This window comes from Aplysia californica, unplaced genomic scaffold, assembly GCF_000002075.1.
Source record: "Aplysia californica isolate F4 #8 unplaced genomic scaffold, AplCal3.0 scaffold00260, whole genome shotgun sequence".
Lineage (NCBI taxonomy): Eukaryota > Metazoa > Mollusca > Gastropoda > Aplysiida > Aplysiidae > Aplysia > Aplysia californica.
Window position 1 is genome coordinate 112,283 of NW_004797530.1, and position 15,021 is coordinate 127,303.

Below are 15,021 nucleotides of genomic sequence, written 5' to 3' on the forward strand. Positions count from 1 at the left end.
ACAAAAATGAAAGATCTTACAGTAACACTGTCGGCTTTTGGCGCATCCCATGCCAGCAGCGGGATAACAGTATGTGACGTCACTGACGTTACAGGGTGCAAGCCTCAAGCCTGTTCCCAATTCATTGGGGGCGAAATGTTCGCGCTCGCAGTTCACCTAGAATTTGAAGAAGAGCAAGGAGTCCGTGAGTTACAGTGATCTGTTTATGCGCAGTGTACGAGTGGTTGGTGGGAGCTCTGGTGTGGTTTGCTCCTGTTTCCTATCAAACGTCTATCATCCTTATCAGCAAATGACTGTTATTGTATCGATGGGCTCCCAAACATTCTCGCTTGACCAATATTAATCCAGGTCGTTTTCCCCCATAGCTCTCTTAGAAATTATGTTGTGCCCACTGCTATCAAAACAGGACGTTATTCATTTTGTTCTTTTGACTTTTATTTGCCAATATCTATCAAAACAGAAAGTTTCATTATACACGAATTCATTTTTACCTTTATTTGCCCATAGCTATCAAAACAACAGGATGATTCAAAATAATATGTGTACATGTATATATTCATTTTTACCTTTGTTTACCCACAGCTATCAAAACAGGACGTTATTCACGCGAGAAGAAATCAACGGATGTTCTGGAAGTCATGGAATTGCGAGAAAAACTGGCGCGCTCTCCGCTATCAACTACTCAGATACTAGGCATCCACTCAGAATTTGTGTCCGGGGAACTGGGAGAAGATAACGGTTGTGTTTACTGCAGAAGGCCAGAGGAATTGTTGGATTCTTCTCGTCAGAGTCGAGCTACGAGTTTAATCAGGACGGGAGGGGTAGGACATGATACTTTTGTTAGTCCGCAAGAGGGAGCGTTTGGAGAATATGTGGAGACTTCTGAGGGGTCAAGAAAAAGTCGTCCTCAACTGTCTCAAATGTCTGGTTGTTTGTCAAACAAAGGAGAAACCTTCTGTAAGAAGCTATCAGACCAGAACAGGCAGAGCCAGAAAGTGTCCTCAGATGTAAACATTCAGGATGTTGGTTATGGTAATCAAGACGCCAGATATAGTAACAATGGCAACAAATCTGCAATGACGGGAAAAAAATCAGTGCCACAGCCACGAGTGTTAGAATATGATGATCTTCCCCCGCCTTGTATGTCGTACACCTTTGTAAGCAAAGACTTGAAACGCGCACTGAAAAGAAAGCTGAATGAAGAGAAAAAGGACAGCGACAATGTTCAGAAGGCAGAGACATCAGATTCCTCTCGAAGCTCAATGGCGACGTCAGTGGAGGGGTCAGAGTCGTGTTCACCTGGGGCACCACCAACGCTGGACCTGGGAAGTTCATGGCCTGTTGATGCCCCAGCTGAAGCGGAGCCTTCGCCTGACCTTTTTGAGACAATAACAACGCAGCTTTGTGCCTCTCATCCAGCCCCCGTTTCCTTGGTAACAAGTACTCCCACGAACCCTAGGCCCAGCACAGAAGCAGGGTCGTTTTTGTCATCGTCTGATCAGTGTTATTCAAATTTATCTCCTAGTACCTCATTCAAAATTTCTTCTTCTTCTTCTTCTTCTTCTTCTTCTTCTTCTTCTTCTTCTTCTTCTTCTTCTTCTTCTTCTTCTTCTTCTTCTTCTTCTTCTTCTTCTTCTTCTTCTTCTTTTTCTTCTTCTTCCGCCCCTCCTCCTCCTCCTCCTCCTCCTCCTCCTCCCCCTCCTCCTCCTCCTCCCCTTCCTCCTCTTCCTCCACAACTGACCTCTGATGTCTCTGCTACTTTCACACATCCTCCACCACTTTACAACAATCACCCGCCGACACCAGAGAGTCTTTTGGACCTGGATCTGTCTCTGCCCCCTCTCCCTGAGACGGAAGAGATGCCAAGTTTTGAAGGGATCAAAAACAAGGCCTGCTGCTTGGGCTCTGACTTGTTCATTCCAGATGACTTTGAGTTTCCTCCGCTGTCTGCTGGAATCCATCAATCAGAATACAGGCCAGTTATGTCCCCTACATTTTTCGCTCTGGATGACGAGGTGGAGAAGAATATCTGTGATCTTAATTATGACTTTCCGGAACCGACTGGCGGGAACTCCGATGCCAGTGCTCAGGCAGAAAATGTACAAAATGTGGACAGCCATACTCCAAGTACTGAGCTGCCTATTCAGAGTCTGGAGTGGATGCACGCAGAGGTTATCCGCCAGATGAACAACAGTTACGATGAGGTGCTTAGTCTTGCAGAAGATCTGTCCAAATGCCAGCTTTATTCCTATGAGATGACACTGCTGGGCCCGATTTTTAACGAGCTTTGCATCTCCGGCCCGAAGAATAAGCCTGTTAGTGGTAGTAACTCCGTCCAGCAAAGTGATGTGGGAAGGCAAGTATCCGTGCAACATGATTCCCAATCCCACACAACCAGTCAGAAACCACCAATGCAACTTAATTCTCAATGCCACATCATCAGTCAGCAAATACATACCCATTCCCACTACCCCACAAACAGTCAGCAAGCACCGATGCAATTTAATTCTCAATATCACTCAATCAGTTATCAAACACCCACGCAATTTAACTCTCAGTATCATACAATCAGTCAGCAAACACCCCGACTGCCAGGTTCAAAATATCAATCCAACCAAACTTTTGCCCCCTGTGGTATTTCATCTCCAACCTCTTTACTGTCTGCAACGCCAAAGTCCACCACATACAGCACTGGGCTGTCGTCCCATCCCAACCATCATCGACCTTCTGGGTCACCCTCCTCCTCATCCCCGTCACCTCCACAACCGAAGCCAGCGAGATCAGAGCAGGGATTGTGCGAGGCTGATTACAACAAAACCTTGCCATGGTGTGAGTTCTCCGAAGGTCATCTCGATGATGTGGCCTCTATGCTTTTGGAGGCCCATGAGAAGCACATTGGCAAGGACATGAACTCTGTGAGCCGGGAGGAGATAGCAGAAAAGTCAGAGATCTATCTGGTGAGTACGATAAAGATTGGTTGTAAATGGCACAACTATTGGCACAATCTAGATCATGCAGACTGGCTTTTTCAGCCATACTGTTTCCTGGGGAATCCCAGCAAAAATATGAAAGTATGTCGTCGGTGTCGCAAGCAATCCACTTAAATCAGTTTGGGCACTTCCCAGAGACACCCCCCCCCCCCGAAAAAACAAAAAACAACAAACAAAACAAAAACCACACACAAAAAAACAAAAACAAAAAACATACAAACAAACAAAAAACAAGTTGTTTTTGTTTGTGTTGTTCCGATCGGGCATGAAAAGCAATGCATTGTATGCCTAGACTGGTGATGTTGAAAGGTACATATCTTTGATACAGCTTTCGTAGGTTGTAAAACTCGAAAAGTGTCTAAATTTAAACTTGTGACAGTGACGATGTACTCGATAAACTTTCTTTTTGTAGGAAACGAAATCATCTATTCTGCGTGCAAAGAAATGAGCCTTATTATAGTACAACAGAAGTTGATGTGAGCTGTTGTTAGATAGCCTGGTTTATGTTTGCTAATTAAAGGACAAGATAGATAATGGGCACGGAAGAGAAGCAAAGGGGTTCGTCCGATATTGTGGGGCAAACAGACGCCCAGTGGTTATCCTACTGAGATTTTTTTTCTTCCTCTCCTCCTCATCCTCCTCCTCCTCCACCACCACCACCATCACCACCACCTCCTCCCCGCCGCCCTATGGTTCATTAAAGCTTATGATGCTGCAGAGCTTTCCGCATCTATGACATTTTACCTACGAGATTATTGGTCTTTCTGGCTTACTAGCACCAGTAGCTTGTTTGCATAAATACATGTATTCTTACAATGTTGTGCTGGAGTTTCTTATGTTTTGGTTGACAATTTTGCCAGACAGTTGGTTCTAGAAGATCAAGTCTTACTTAACCTCTTTGACTTTAAGCTGTTGGTAAGGGGGGGGGGGGATTGCACCACTTGTGCCTCCTGGCCTTGCCCTAGATGTTGGCACCAAAAACATATGGGTAATAACTCACCCCCACCCCACCCCCGGCTTAACCTATTTCGGATACACATAAAAAAGGAAAGTTTCCCTCACTTACGATCCCGACAGTGAGGATTGCCTTGTTAGTGAGACAACTTACTGGTCTTCCTGCCCACGCCGTCTTTACTTCTCCAAGTCAAAGCCAGGTACCCATTACTGCTGTGTGGGCAGGAAGGGGCAATAAAAAAAACACACCTTGTCCGAACCGAGGCTCGAACCCGAACTTTCCGCTTCGGGGACGAGCGCACTAACCCGCTCCCGCCACCGCACCGTCTTGGGATACATGTAGCTTAGTAAAATACTCTCAAGAAAAGCGTATCCACCCTAGCTTACGTATAAAACTTAACATCCCTCCTCACTGAACTTGTAAAGATGATGGCTTATAGGTAGCAACTTAATCAGTCATGTAGATGCAGATCTAGTCTGCCTTGTTTTAGCATCTAATACTCAAAGCACGCTACCAGTCAGATTAATTGGTTTCAGTCGGATCAGTCAGATTTTCCTTTGTGGATGGGACAAAAGCCACCATTTCGGTATAAAACGATCGATTCGATTCTCGACCTTGAAAAACAACCGTGTCTGTTTTTGAAGATCACAATCGAATTTAGTTGAATCCAGTCGTATTGTGCCGAAATGGTACATGTGGCTTTTTCCAGGAGGAAAAATCTTTCCGGCCCGACTCAATCCGATGAATACGATTTGCAGTGTGCATTGAGTAATGAGTATTAGCGTCGCTGTCAGAATGAAACCATTTAGTCACGATGTAGTAGCATCAGGTGCTTGTCAATTTTCAAGCATAATGTAATTATTAGTACTAGTAATAAAAGTACCCGTTCTACGAACGGAATAATAATGAAGAAGTATTAGGAAAGTTAAGAAGAGGAAAAAGACTGAAAACAGGAAAGAAACAAAACACAAATATTTTACCTTGAATTTATCCATGTAGCACCCCTTCTTGACTACCTCTAGGGGTAAGACTTCTTTTCCCTCTTCGAAGGCGTGGCATTTTCTCCTAAAGTTCCAGCTCAATCACTTTAAAAAAAAGAGTTAGACCTACATGCCAATTGTTGCTTCCCAGAAGAACCTAATTTAGATTCTAAATCTAGCCTAGATCTCGAAGGATTATAAAGACATAGGCCAATAATTGAAAGAAGGAGCCTTGGCCCATAGATATATCTAAGTTTATTAATTCACATTTTTAACAACCGACAGGCGTCACAATTGGCCTAGATTTCTAGATCTATTCACAGTAGTAAAAATTCACTTTCAAGAATACTTTCATGATTCTTGATCTCGATCTAGATTCACCTACAGCCTAGTTCTAGACTCTAGATCTATTCACAGCAGGAAAAAATCAACGTTCAATACTTTCATCATTCTTGATCTCGATCTAAGATTCACATAGATTTAACGTAGATCTAGATCTTAGAATCTATGGCAATGAGGAGGCTGATAGGCTGGCAGGCAGTGCCGTGGTTGATGGTGAGGTGAAATTTGACAAAGGAGAAGTGTTGAAGATCCTGGAGAAAAAGTTGCGGGCTGAAGAAGGCAGGGAGACAGCAAAACTCCACGCAATCATTAGGATGTGGGAAATGGGGACAGAGAGGGGGGAAGGAAGAAAGGAACGATTATCTGGAAAGGAAAGACGTCGCCATAATCAGACAGCCACCGGAACAATCAGTATGGATACCTTGCGGGCCTTGGTGCTGGGGGGAACTGAGCACTTATGGACCTGTCCGGTGTGCAATGACGTTGTTACCCAGAACAGGTAATACAGGTAATACACGATTTCAGAGTTGTGTGCATTTTGAGAAAAAATGTATCCCCATACCCTCTATCACATGTCGAGGGGATGGGCTTCCCCCCTGTAATCCCCGCACACAGTAAACAAACACACATTTTTGAACACATATAAGAAAAAATATGTGGTCTCTTGTTACGGATCAAATCGAAATCCTGTTACAATTCAATTAATTGATAAAAGGGCGTATCGCAAGGCATCGGCTAACCCAGTACTATTACGCTATTTTATAAGTACATTCGTCAGATCTGGGTTCTCTAATCTTTAATTTTTAATCCCCACACACAATAAGCAAACACATATTCATGAACACGTATAAGAAAAAATAAGTGGTCTCTTGTTACGGATCAAATTGAAGTCCTGTTACAATTCAAGAATTGATAATAGCGCGCATTGCAATGCTTTGGCTAACCCAGCATCATACGCTATTTAATAAACACATTCGTCAGATCTGGAATTTTAAATTGTAGTCATAATTATATGTGCCTGCGCGTGGGAAGTGAAAGTGAAAGGAATTGAAAATGCTTTAAAAAACAATTATGAAAGTAACATAATTAAAGTAGGACTACATGTGCTTATAACGGTCCAAAAAGGTGTATGGGTGCGGAAATTAATGTTTCGGATGAAAATAATACGTTATTGACTACTACTGTAGCGTGCGGTCAAAAATTTGTTGCGCAACTTATTATCCAATATCTAGGCTAGTGAACTATCGAACATCTAGATGTAGATTCTCCTACTTTTGCACAATGACTTAGATCTGCATCAATTCGTCTTAACAGATGAGTATTTTTTTAAACATGTGTACACATAGGTTTTATATTATTCTAGAAATTTCTTTAAAGAAAGTTCTTTAATGAATACTAGCCCAATATTAAAAAAAAATCCCAGTCAATGGTTTCTACAGATTTTAAAAAGTTTACAGTTGGTGCTAAATCTCTTTTAAAAGCAAGTCCGTCCTTTTTTTCTACTTCTGCTGGCGACATAAAGCTAATTATTGAATGCATTGTTTTGGGAACATTAATTAGATCTAGATCTAGTGAAAAATATGTTCAGTGTAAAACAAACTTCTTGTAACAAGTTTGCTACTAAAAAATGACGTACGCCATATGCGTATGCAAAATGTGTGTGTGAAGCTAGAAGTGCTGTGAACAATCCCATCCGTATTACGAAAATTTTCACAGTTCTGTAGATCTTATATTAACTAAACTCTCTGTCTGCTTTTTCTGCTGTTGCACCCAAAAACACAACCATTTAAAACCTTAATTCCAATCCATTCAGGTTGCACAGTGAATTCTGAAACTCAAAATTACAAACTGGGTAGTAAATGTTCTACTTTTCACTCGTTTGTAAAAGCCGCTCTTGCTTTAAAAGCTATAGGGTTACTTCCGAAAACGATAGATCTTGCCCTCAAGACGCCATTGTTTTCGGTCTTCCATTCCTCACAGGTCACGTGGTACAGTGCCCGTTCTATAAGTGTAGAATTCTGTGGGTACAACCAAAGATAGTACATAACAAGATGGGCTACTCAGCCAAAAAAGTGTCCGCCGGAAGTCCGCTCTTTGCTTCAGATGGCGCTGCAGTCTGTTTTGAAGCTCTCTTTTGTTTTTCCAGAAGAAGAATAGGAATAGTACCTCCTTGCGTGCGCAGATCGACTGCTGTTCATCAGCAGTTCGGGTTCGTTCAGTGCAGAATTTGGGTTTTTAAAAAATATTTTAATGACCTCTCACATTTCATTCTAAAGTCAAATTAAACGAAGAAAACAATCATCCTTTCCTCCGGAAGAGGTTTTTTGTCAGCATAACCATTAAAAAAAAGCGTTCTTCCTAAATTTATCAAAAAACTTGCTAGTTTCACTTTGATTTTTAAAACTCAAGTAGCGTAACTCCTTTCGCAAAGGGTGTGCTTTTGCAAAGAGGGCGCCACCGAATTTTGAGGACACTTTTTTAATTGGCTCAAAGAGAGGTGTGGCCCCTCTTGTTATGTAGACTCTTTGGTACAACTGAACACAAAATGCCCTTTGGCGCAGTCGGCGCTCCGCAGTGAATATACAACGTCGAAGCAAATGATGGCGATCGCTACAAAAGGACTGAATATAACCAAAGATAGTACATAACAAGATGGGCCACTCAGCCTAAAAAGTGTCCGCCGGAAATCCGCTCTTTGCTTCAGATGGCGCTGCAGTCTGTTTTGAAGCTCTCTTTCGTTTTTCCAGAAGAAGAATAGGAATAGCACCTCCTTGCGTGCGCAGACCGACTGCTGTTCATCAGCAGTTCGGGTTCGTTCAGTGCTGAGTTTTAGGGTCTTTTTTATGCTTTAATGACCCCTCGCCTTTCATTCTAAAGCTAAATTAAACGAAGAAAACAATCACCCTTTCCTCCGGAAGAGGTTTTTTTGTCAGCGTAACCATTAAAAAAAAGCGTTCTTCCGAAATTTATTAAAAAACTTGCTAGTTTCACTTTGATTTTTTAAACTCAAGTAGGTAACTCTGTTCGCAAATGGTGCGCATTTGCGAAGAGGGCGCCACCGAATTTTTGAGGACACTTTTTTAATTGGCTCAAAGAGAGAAGTGGCCCCTCTTGTTATGTAGACTCTTTGATATAACTTAAACTGGGCTTTCTTCTTACACATTTGATCTTAATGAAAATACAATAGTGCAACACTACGTTTCAAGTTATGGGCACTGGCAAAGTTTCATATTTTTTCATTTTATGGTTTTTGAGAATATACTGTTCGCAAAATTTGGCCTTAGCTCCATTAGTAGTAAGATAATCCATGGTTATTTGTATTGCGATTGGTGAAAACAATACCCATATATCTTGGCTTCTAGCGTTTAAGCGTCCTTGAAAAACTACACATTTACGGTTTTTTGTGGCTTTGGATTAATGGTTTACGCAGATATGTTATTTTCAAAGCCATAAAATGTGTTTCGAAATATTGATATAATTGCCCACCGGACGGGAAAATGCCAATTCTTTTATATAATTATTTTGACGAGCGACTGATTTCACTAAGATGCTACCCAAAAATAGATCTACCCACTGATCCAGTGCACACTGCTAATTGGATTCATTGGTTGGAAGTTGGAGAAGGGACCAGCGGAAGCGGCGAGTGGTAGGTATAACTAACCGGCTATCGTTCACGTCGACTTCTCCTCCTCTAGAAACGTATAACAAATAAGTCTAGTCGATAAAAATGGCATGGTTTAGATGATTTTTACCAGTACAAAAACTCAATCCTTCTGCTCTTTGGAGCAAATAAGTCGACGACTCTTTCCATGAACATTTCAATTTAACATATGTATATATCTTTATGGACAGACAGAATCGTTAACGTGTTAAGGCAATCTTCATCCATTGACGAGCGTGTAAAGTTTGTGACAAGCTGCTTAAGGTGAGCAGCTCTCTGTCCCGATTATACACATTTAAATGTCAGTCTGAATTTCCATACACTGACTGAAGTTATTAAGAAGGAACTCTACTAGAAAGCAAACTGAACGTGAGAAGTAACCAACTCTTACTCCTGGTCCTGCCCCCCCCCCCCTTCCTGTGGATTCAGAGATGGGATATATAAATACTATAAATAGACCCACTGTCTCGTCTGCTGGATGAGAAACCCCTCCAATGACGAAATGTCCCTCATGTACCCCAACCCTCTGGGGTCCATGTGCACCATCTCCTTTGTGGTATCTCCCTTATCTTCTTCTTTCTTTCTTCCTTCTTCTATCTCTTTTTCCACCAATAACCTCTTGTGGAGTAAAACTAAAGGTCGTCCATCCCAAAGAGTGGGCACCTCGTTGACCGTGAGGTGTGACCTGTACGTAGGGAAACCGAGCACATGGTGGTTGAGATTAGATCATCAGTCTGCGGACTGTCCCTTGCCAACCCTTTGGCCAAGGGTTTTCTCTTAAACGGGAGAGTTGCAAGGCCCTTGCCACTCAATCGGTAGGGAGCTGGAACCCTTCAGTCCCTGGGTCAATCTTGACGGGAGGGTCCCGTACACTCTCGTGGACAGTATTACTCCAGGGTAGCCCTGGCAGAGCTCCGGCTATTCGTGGTACAGCTCCGGCTATTCTAGCAATGTTGGGCTCGATGGCAGGCTGGAAGCCCAGGAGTCGAATCAACAATAAAATTCACATGAAATCAAAACTTATCAAAGACTTTACTTCAGCTTCTAAGCATCTAAAAAGTCTCTGCTCGCGGAAGCGGGTGCGGCCGCTTAGCTGAGCAAATCTATCCTCACGGAAAACGGACCTTTACGGCTGCTTCTGGCCTCCCGCCTCCCGGGGTGTTTCGGGAGCGGCCGTACGTGACCATCTGCTAAGGCGAGCAGAAGAAGATTAGAGATCTGAATTCAAGACAGGAGATGCACTAAGACAGGCACTAGGATGCATCCCAACGAATGTACTGAGGCTGTTCTCTGATGCACTCCATGTCAAGTGTGCAACGGAAAAAGGGAGTGATGAGTCTCCTGGATGCCACGACCTTCAGTTGTATTCAATGTAAACCCGAGCGATACCAGAAGTTCAACAGCTCGAAGGGTGTTGTCAGCAGCCATGAGCTGAAAGGCTGCTCCATGGAAGATAGTGTGGCGAACTGCAAAAGTGTGGTCGACGCCAGACGCCAGCCAGATTGTTCTTCGAGGTTGGGGGGGGTTCACCCTTGAAGCGAACACGATTGTTCCTACTTTCGATTCGTGCAGCCTTCCAGCCACTGTTCGGGCATTATACTTGATCTTAGACGCTCGACACTCTTGCCACGGCCAGCACACAGCGTTCAGCAAGGAGTGTCCGACTTGGCTTCAAGAAAGCGCCATTTAAGAACGCAAGGCGTGGAATGGCATCCCAGTAAAGGAGGCCCGTAAAACTGTCTTTCCGGCACGTTGTGACCCCGGCCCTGGCCTGGATACGCAAAGGCAGTCCGGCCGGTCACGAGGTCGGCCAGTACTTCTTCTGCCGATCCCCCATAGTCCGTGATCAACACGCAAAACTGTACTAAAAGCGAAGAAGGGCCCTCCTACCCCCCCTTTTTTTTTATCGCGGTCGACAGACCCAAAGCCGCAGCTATGCCAAAAAAGGCCTCTCCTACCTCTGTGGCACCCACCTTTGAGGTCACCTCCCTGCCTTCGTGGGCAATTTTCTCAAGAACCGTTCTTCCCGGTTCGAGTCGGATCCTCCCTTTCAGATCCCCACCAACAAGAGGGAGATGTTCCTCTGGGAGGCATTCTTTCTCCTCTTCGAAATCAAAATCAATTACATGTACATCGCTCAGACCCTCCAAAACAACATAGGCAGCTCGTTATATGTCGACGACTTTTTGATACGTTGCCTTACCAAAAATCCTCAACTAAGATCTAGGCCTATGAAAAGACTGGCACAAACTTGAAAAATGGACAAACTTTGTTTTGACTTTGGAGAGACCCGAAGAAAATATTATAAATATAGAAATTTGAAAGAACTTTTCTCCGTCGTTGATCTCAACAGAATTCTCGATTTTATTAAGGCCATTTGCCTTTACAGTAAAATGTAAATGTTGTTATTTAAAATAAATGTAAATTGTTGTTGTTTTCACGACGAAACATTTTGCCGTAAAAGATTTTAAAACTTTTAAACTGACCTTCAAACGAAATGAAGCCGAGCTGTGAACTGCTGTGAATGCAATCTACTTGTGTTTAGCTCGCGTTATGACCTTTTACATGTATAATTGTGAGCGCCGCAAAACTTTTACTAACCCAAACTAAAAAACAACGAACAAAGGAAGCTAAACTAATTCGCCAATAATAATTCTAGAGAGCAATTAATGTCGCAAGGGTTTTTTTAATCTCTTGTTCACAATAGTAAAAGGAAGAGGAGGGAGATGAGGAGGCCTGGAAGAGAAAAGGAAGACAATCTAACTACTTCCATTAAAAATCTGGAAAAGAATAAGCTAAGAATATTCTGAACGTACATGCACATGGCTGATGAGAACTGGTGAACTATGAAATACGTCAATAAATAAACCAAACGAAGTGAAGAAAAAAGAATTACTTCAATGTACAAATTAATTAAGGGTTTTTTGGTGTGTTTAAAATTTAAATTTTTTTTTTTTACCTCGGATTCCACAGAAACTTTGTCGTCTCAAGGAGCGTGTGTTTGGCAAGCACACATTATTTCACAATAAGGACGAGTACTTCGAGATCCTGGAGAACACAGGTGTGGACATCGACGGTCGTAAGGAGTGGATGGGGGTCAATGTCCAGGTCACCAACGATGTCCTCTTCAAGGTCGTCCGCTTCATCAAGTCTGTGCCAGGATTTCTGGACCTGTGTAAAGACGACAGAATTGTCCTTTGTCGATGTGAGTCGGGGATAATGATGATGATGATAATAATAATAATAATAATAATAATAATTAATAATAATAATAATAATTATTATAATTATAATTATAATAGTAATATATAGTACTACTACTACTACTACTACTACTACTACTACTACTACTACTACTACTACTACTACTACTACTACTACTACTACTACCACTACTACTACTACTACTACTACTACTACTACTACTACTACTACTACTACTACTACTAATAATAATGACAACATAACAACAGCAACAACAACAATAATAATAGTTATACTACTACTACTACTACTACTACTACTACTACTACTACTACTACTACTACTACTACTACTTGTGATGATGATGATGATGATGATGATGATGATGATGATGATGATGATGATGATGATGATGATGATGATGATGATGATAATAATAATGATAATAATATTAATGATAATAATAATAAATGGCTAATTGCAACACTATGGCGATTCTCTACCAGTGCCTGTAGTCTAATTGTCAGGCTCTTTGCACAGTTGTACGTTCATTTCTCGTGTGGAGAGGCTACTTTATCGAGTGCATCTGTTTGTCTGTTGGGATGTTGTTTGTATCCTCTTCAGCCTGGGTTGGTCCTGCCAGTTGGGTGGAAGCAGCTTGCCTTCTGAATGATTTAATTTGTTTTTCTGTCACCGTGGTTTTATGCATCCCGCATACTTTAGCAAAATTTGATCATTCTTTGCATAATTACTGATTATTTTCCTTTATAATTCTTTGTTAAAACTAACAGAATCGCATAATTTGACATTTTTGGGCACAGTTTGCATAATTTCCGATTTTTTTCATAAAACCGCGAGGACAGGTGTTTAGAAGGGGGGGGGGGGGTTCAGGGTTTTTTTTCAAACGTTATCTCTTTTTTCAGCATCCTTCATTGACTGTTTTGTCCTGGGGAGTTTTCGTGGTTTTGACATCCGGAACAACATCATAATCAATGAGTTGAACCAAGCCACCAATTATGAAGAAATCCTCGGCATCTTTCCAGAGTTTGACGAGAACATACGTTTCTACGTGGCCTTTATCCGGCGAATTCAAGCTATGGACCTCACTCGTGAAGAAATTGTTTTATTGAAGGCTATTTGCATAACGTCGCCAGGTGCGCTTTTGTTTCTGTAACTTCCACCTTTGTATTGATTAGCTTCCTTTTTTTTCTTGCAGTGACTTCCACTTAAACATCGTGTTGCTTCTTCTTTTTTTCCCCACAATAACTTCCACTTTAGTACTTTAGCATTGTGTAGCTTCTGTGTCATACTGCATCTTTTTCTGTATGTCCATCCTGCTTCTTCTTTGCAAGAAATGATTTTTTTGTGTCGATATAAACAGATTAGATTGTCCTGAAAGTGTATGGCAAGCACTTTACCTTCAGACTGTTCCCCCCCCCCCAAACACACACACAAACACCACCACAAGATGTGAGCTAAGGGCTAAAGAGTGCCACAAAAAGTTCGTACTTCCTTTCTTTCCCAATTGTATTAGAACGTACATAATGATCTATCTTGCTGGCCTTCTCCCCGCACTAAATGATCATTATTAAGAAAAACTGTTATCATGCCAATGCGGGACTCTTTACTCAAAAACCATTATCGCGTCCACGTGCTTCTCTTTACTCAAAAGATCATTGCCAATGTCCGTCTCTTTACTAAAAATCATCATGTCAATGTGCTTCTCTTTGCTCAAAAGATCAGTATCATGTCAATGTGGTTCTCTTTACTTAAAAGATCAGTTCCCAGCCTGCACAAAGAGAATGGCACCACATTGGCCATGTGGAGCCCATATCCAGCCCATGCCTAGCACAGATGCACCCTATATGTTTTTGACAAACCCACAAGGGCCCCATGTCTGTCCCACTCGTTTTTACACACAAGACACGGTCATTGCTTGGTATACAGATGTGCCAAACAGAAACATCTGGTATGTTCGACCCTGCCCCACGCCTGGGCCGGATGAAGCCTGCATGTTCCTGGTAATCCCACATGGTTCCCATGTCCAGCCCACATGTCCCCCATGTCCAGCCCACATGTCCCCCATGTCCAGCCCATATATTCCTGACCAGGCCAATCTGGGCGAGCCCAAAATGTATGGGCCTTGAACCGTCTAGCCCATGCCAGCCCATAAGCTTCTGACAAGCCCATGTCTTCCTCACTCACTAACACCACGCAGTACCATACCGTGTATAACAAGATGCACTATAATACATTTTTGCTTACATTGATTCAAGTAATTTAGAGGGCCAGCTGCTTCCAATCTGCTTCTCAGAGCCATTCCAGGCACTGTAAGGTAAACTATTCAAGCAAAAAGTGATAAAATATGAATACAATGTATACACATGTCCCTACACGGGAACCGATTCAAACTAGGGTGCCCCACCCATTTCAGACAGACAAAATATAAACGCCTACTTTGTAGAAAGAAACACCTGTTTCCTTGGAAGTATACGTCGACCTGTATAAAGCCAGGCTATGGAAAGAGCTATTAAAAAAAAGAAATCGACTCTCTGGGATTGTCTGTAATTACAGACAAAGAAGAAGAGAAAAAAAGGAAAGAAAGAAATGGAGAAAAAGAAGTTAATCGTTTTGATAGGTAATACATCATTTATAAGTTTGAATATAAAATACAAAGAGGGGGAAAACAACAATTCATATATGTACTAACACTTCTTTTATTTTTAATTAGACAAAATAATTATTATATGCTATTTTTTTAAATAACATGTTCCTTGACAGTGACGTAAAACCTCCCTCTGATTCCGATCTTTGCAATGAAAAGGGGTGGTCGGGAAACGTTCCTTTCACGCGGGCTAATTCACCGAAGATACAGCATCTGAAAGGAGG

General features: G+C 42.1%; 1 protein-coding gene across 1 annotated transcript in view; it reads left to right on the forward strand.

The window, feature by feature from the left end:
* The first annotated feature begins 1,707 nt into the window (after positions 1-1,707).
* The window catches only part of LOC101848051 (nuclear receptor ROR-alpha), an 18,590-nt gene continuing 5,276 nt past the window's right edge, over positions 1,708-15,021 (forward strand). The window contains exons 1-3 of the mRNA XM_005100775.2: positions 1,708-2,957; positions 11,902-12,133; positions 13,056-13,286. Coding sequence (XP_005100832.1) covers positions 1,860-2,957; positions 11,902-12,133; positions 13,056-13,286 — 1,561 coding nt within the window. The 5' untranslated portion in view covers positions 1,708-1,859. The remainder of the gene's footprint in view (positions 2,958-11,901; positions 12,134-13,055; positions 13,287-15,021) is intronic.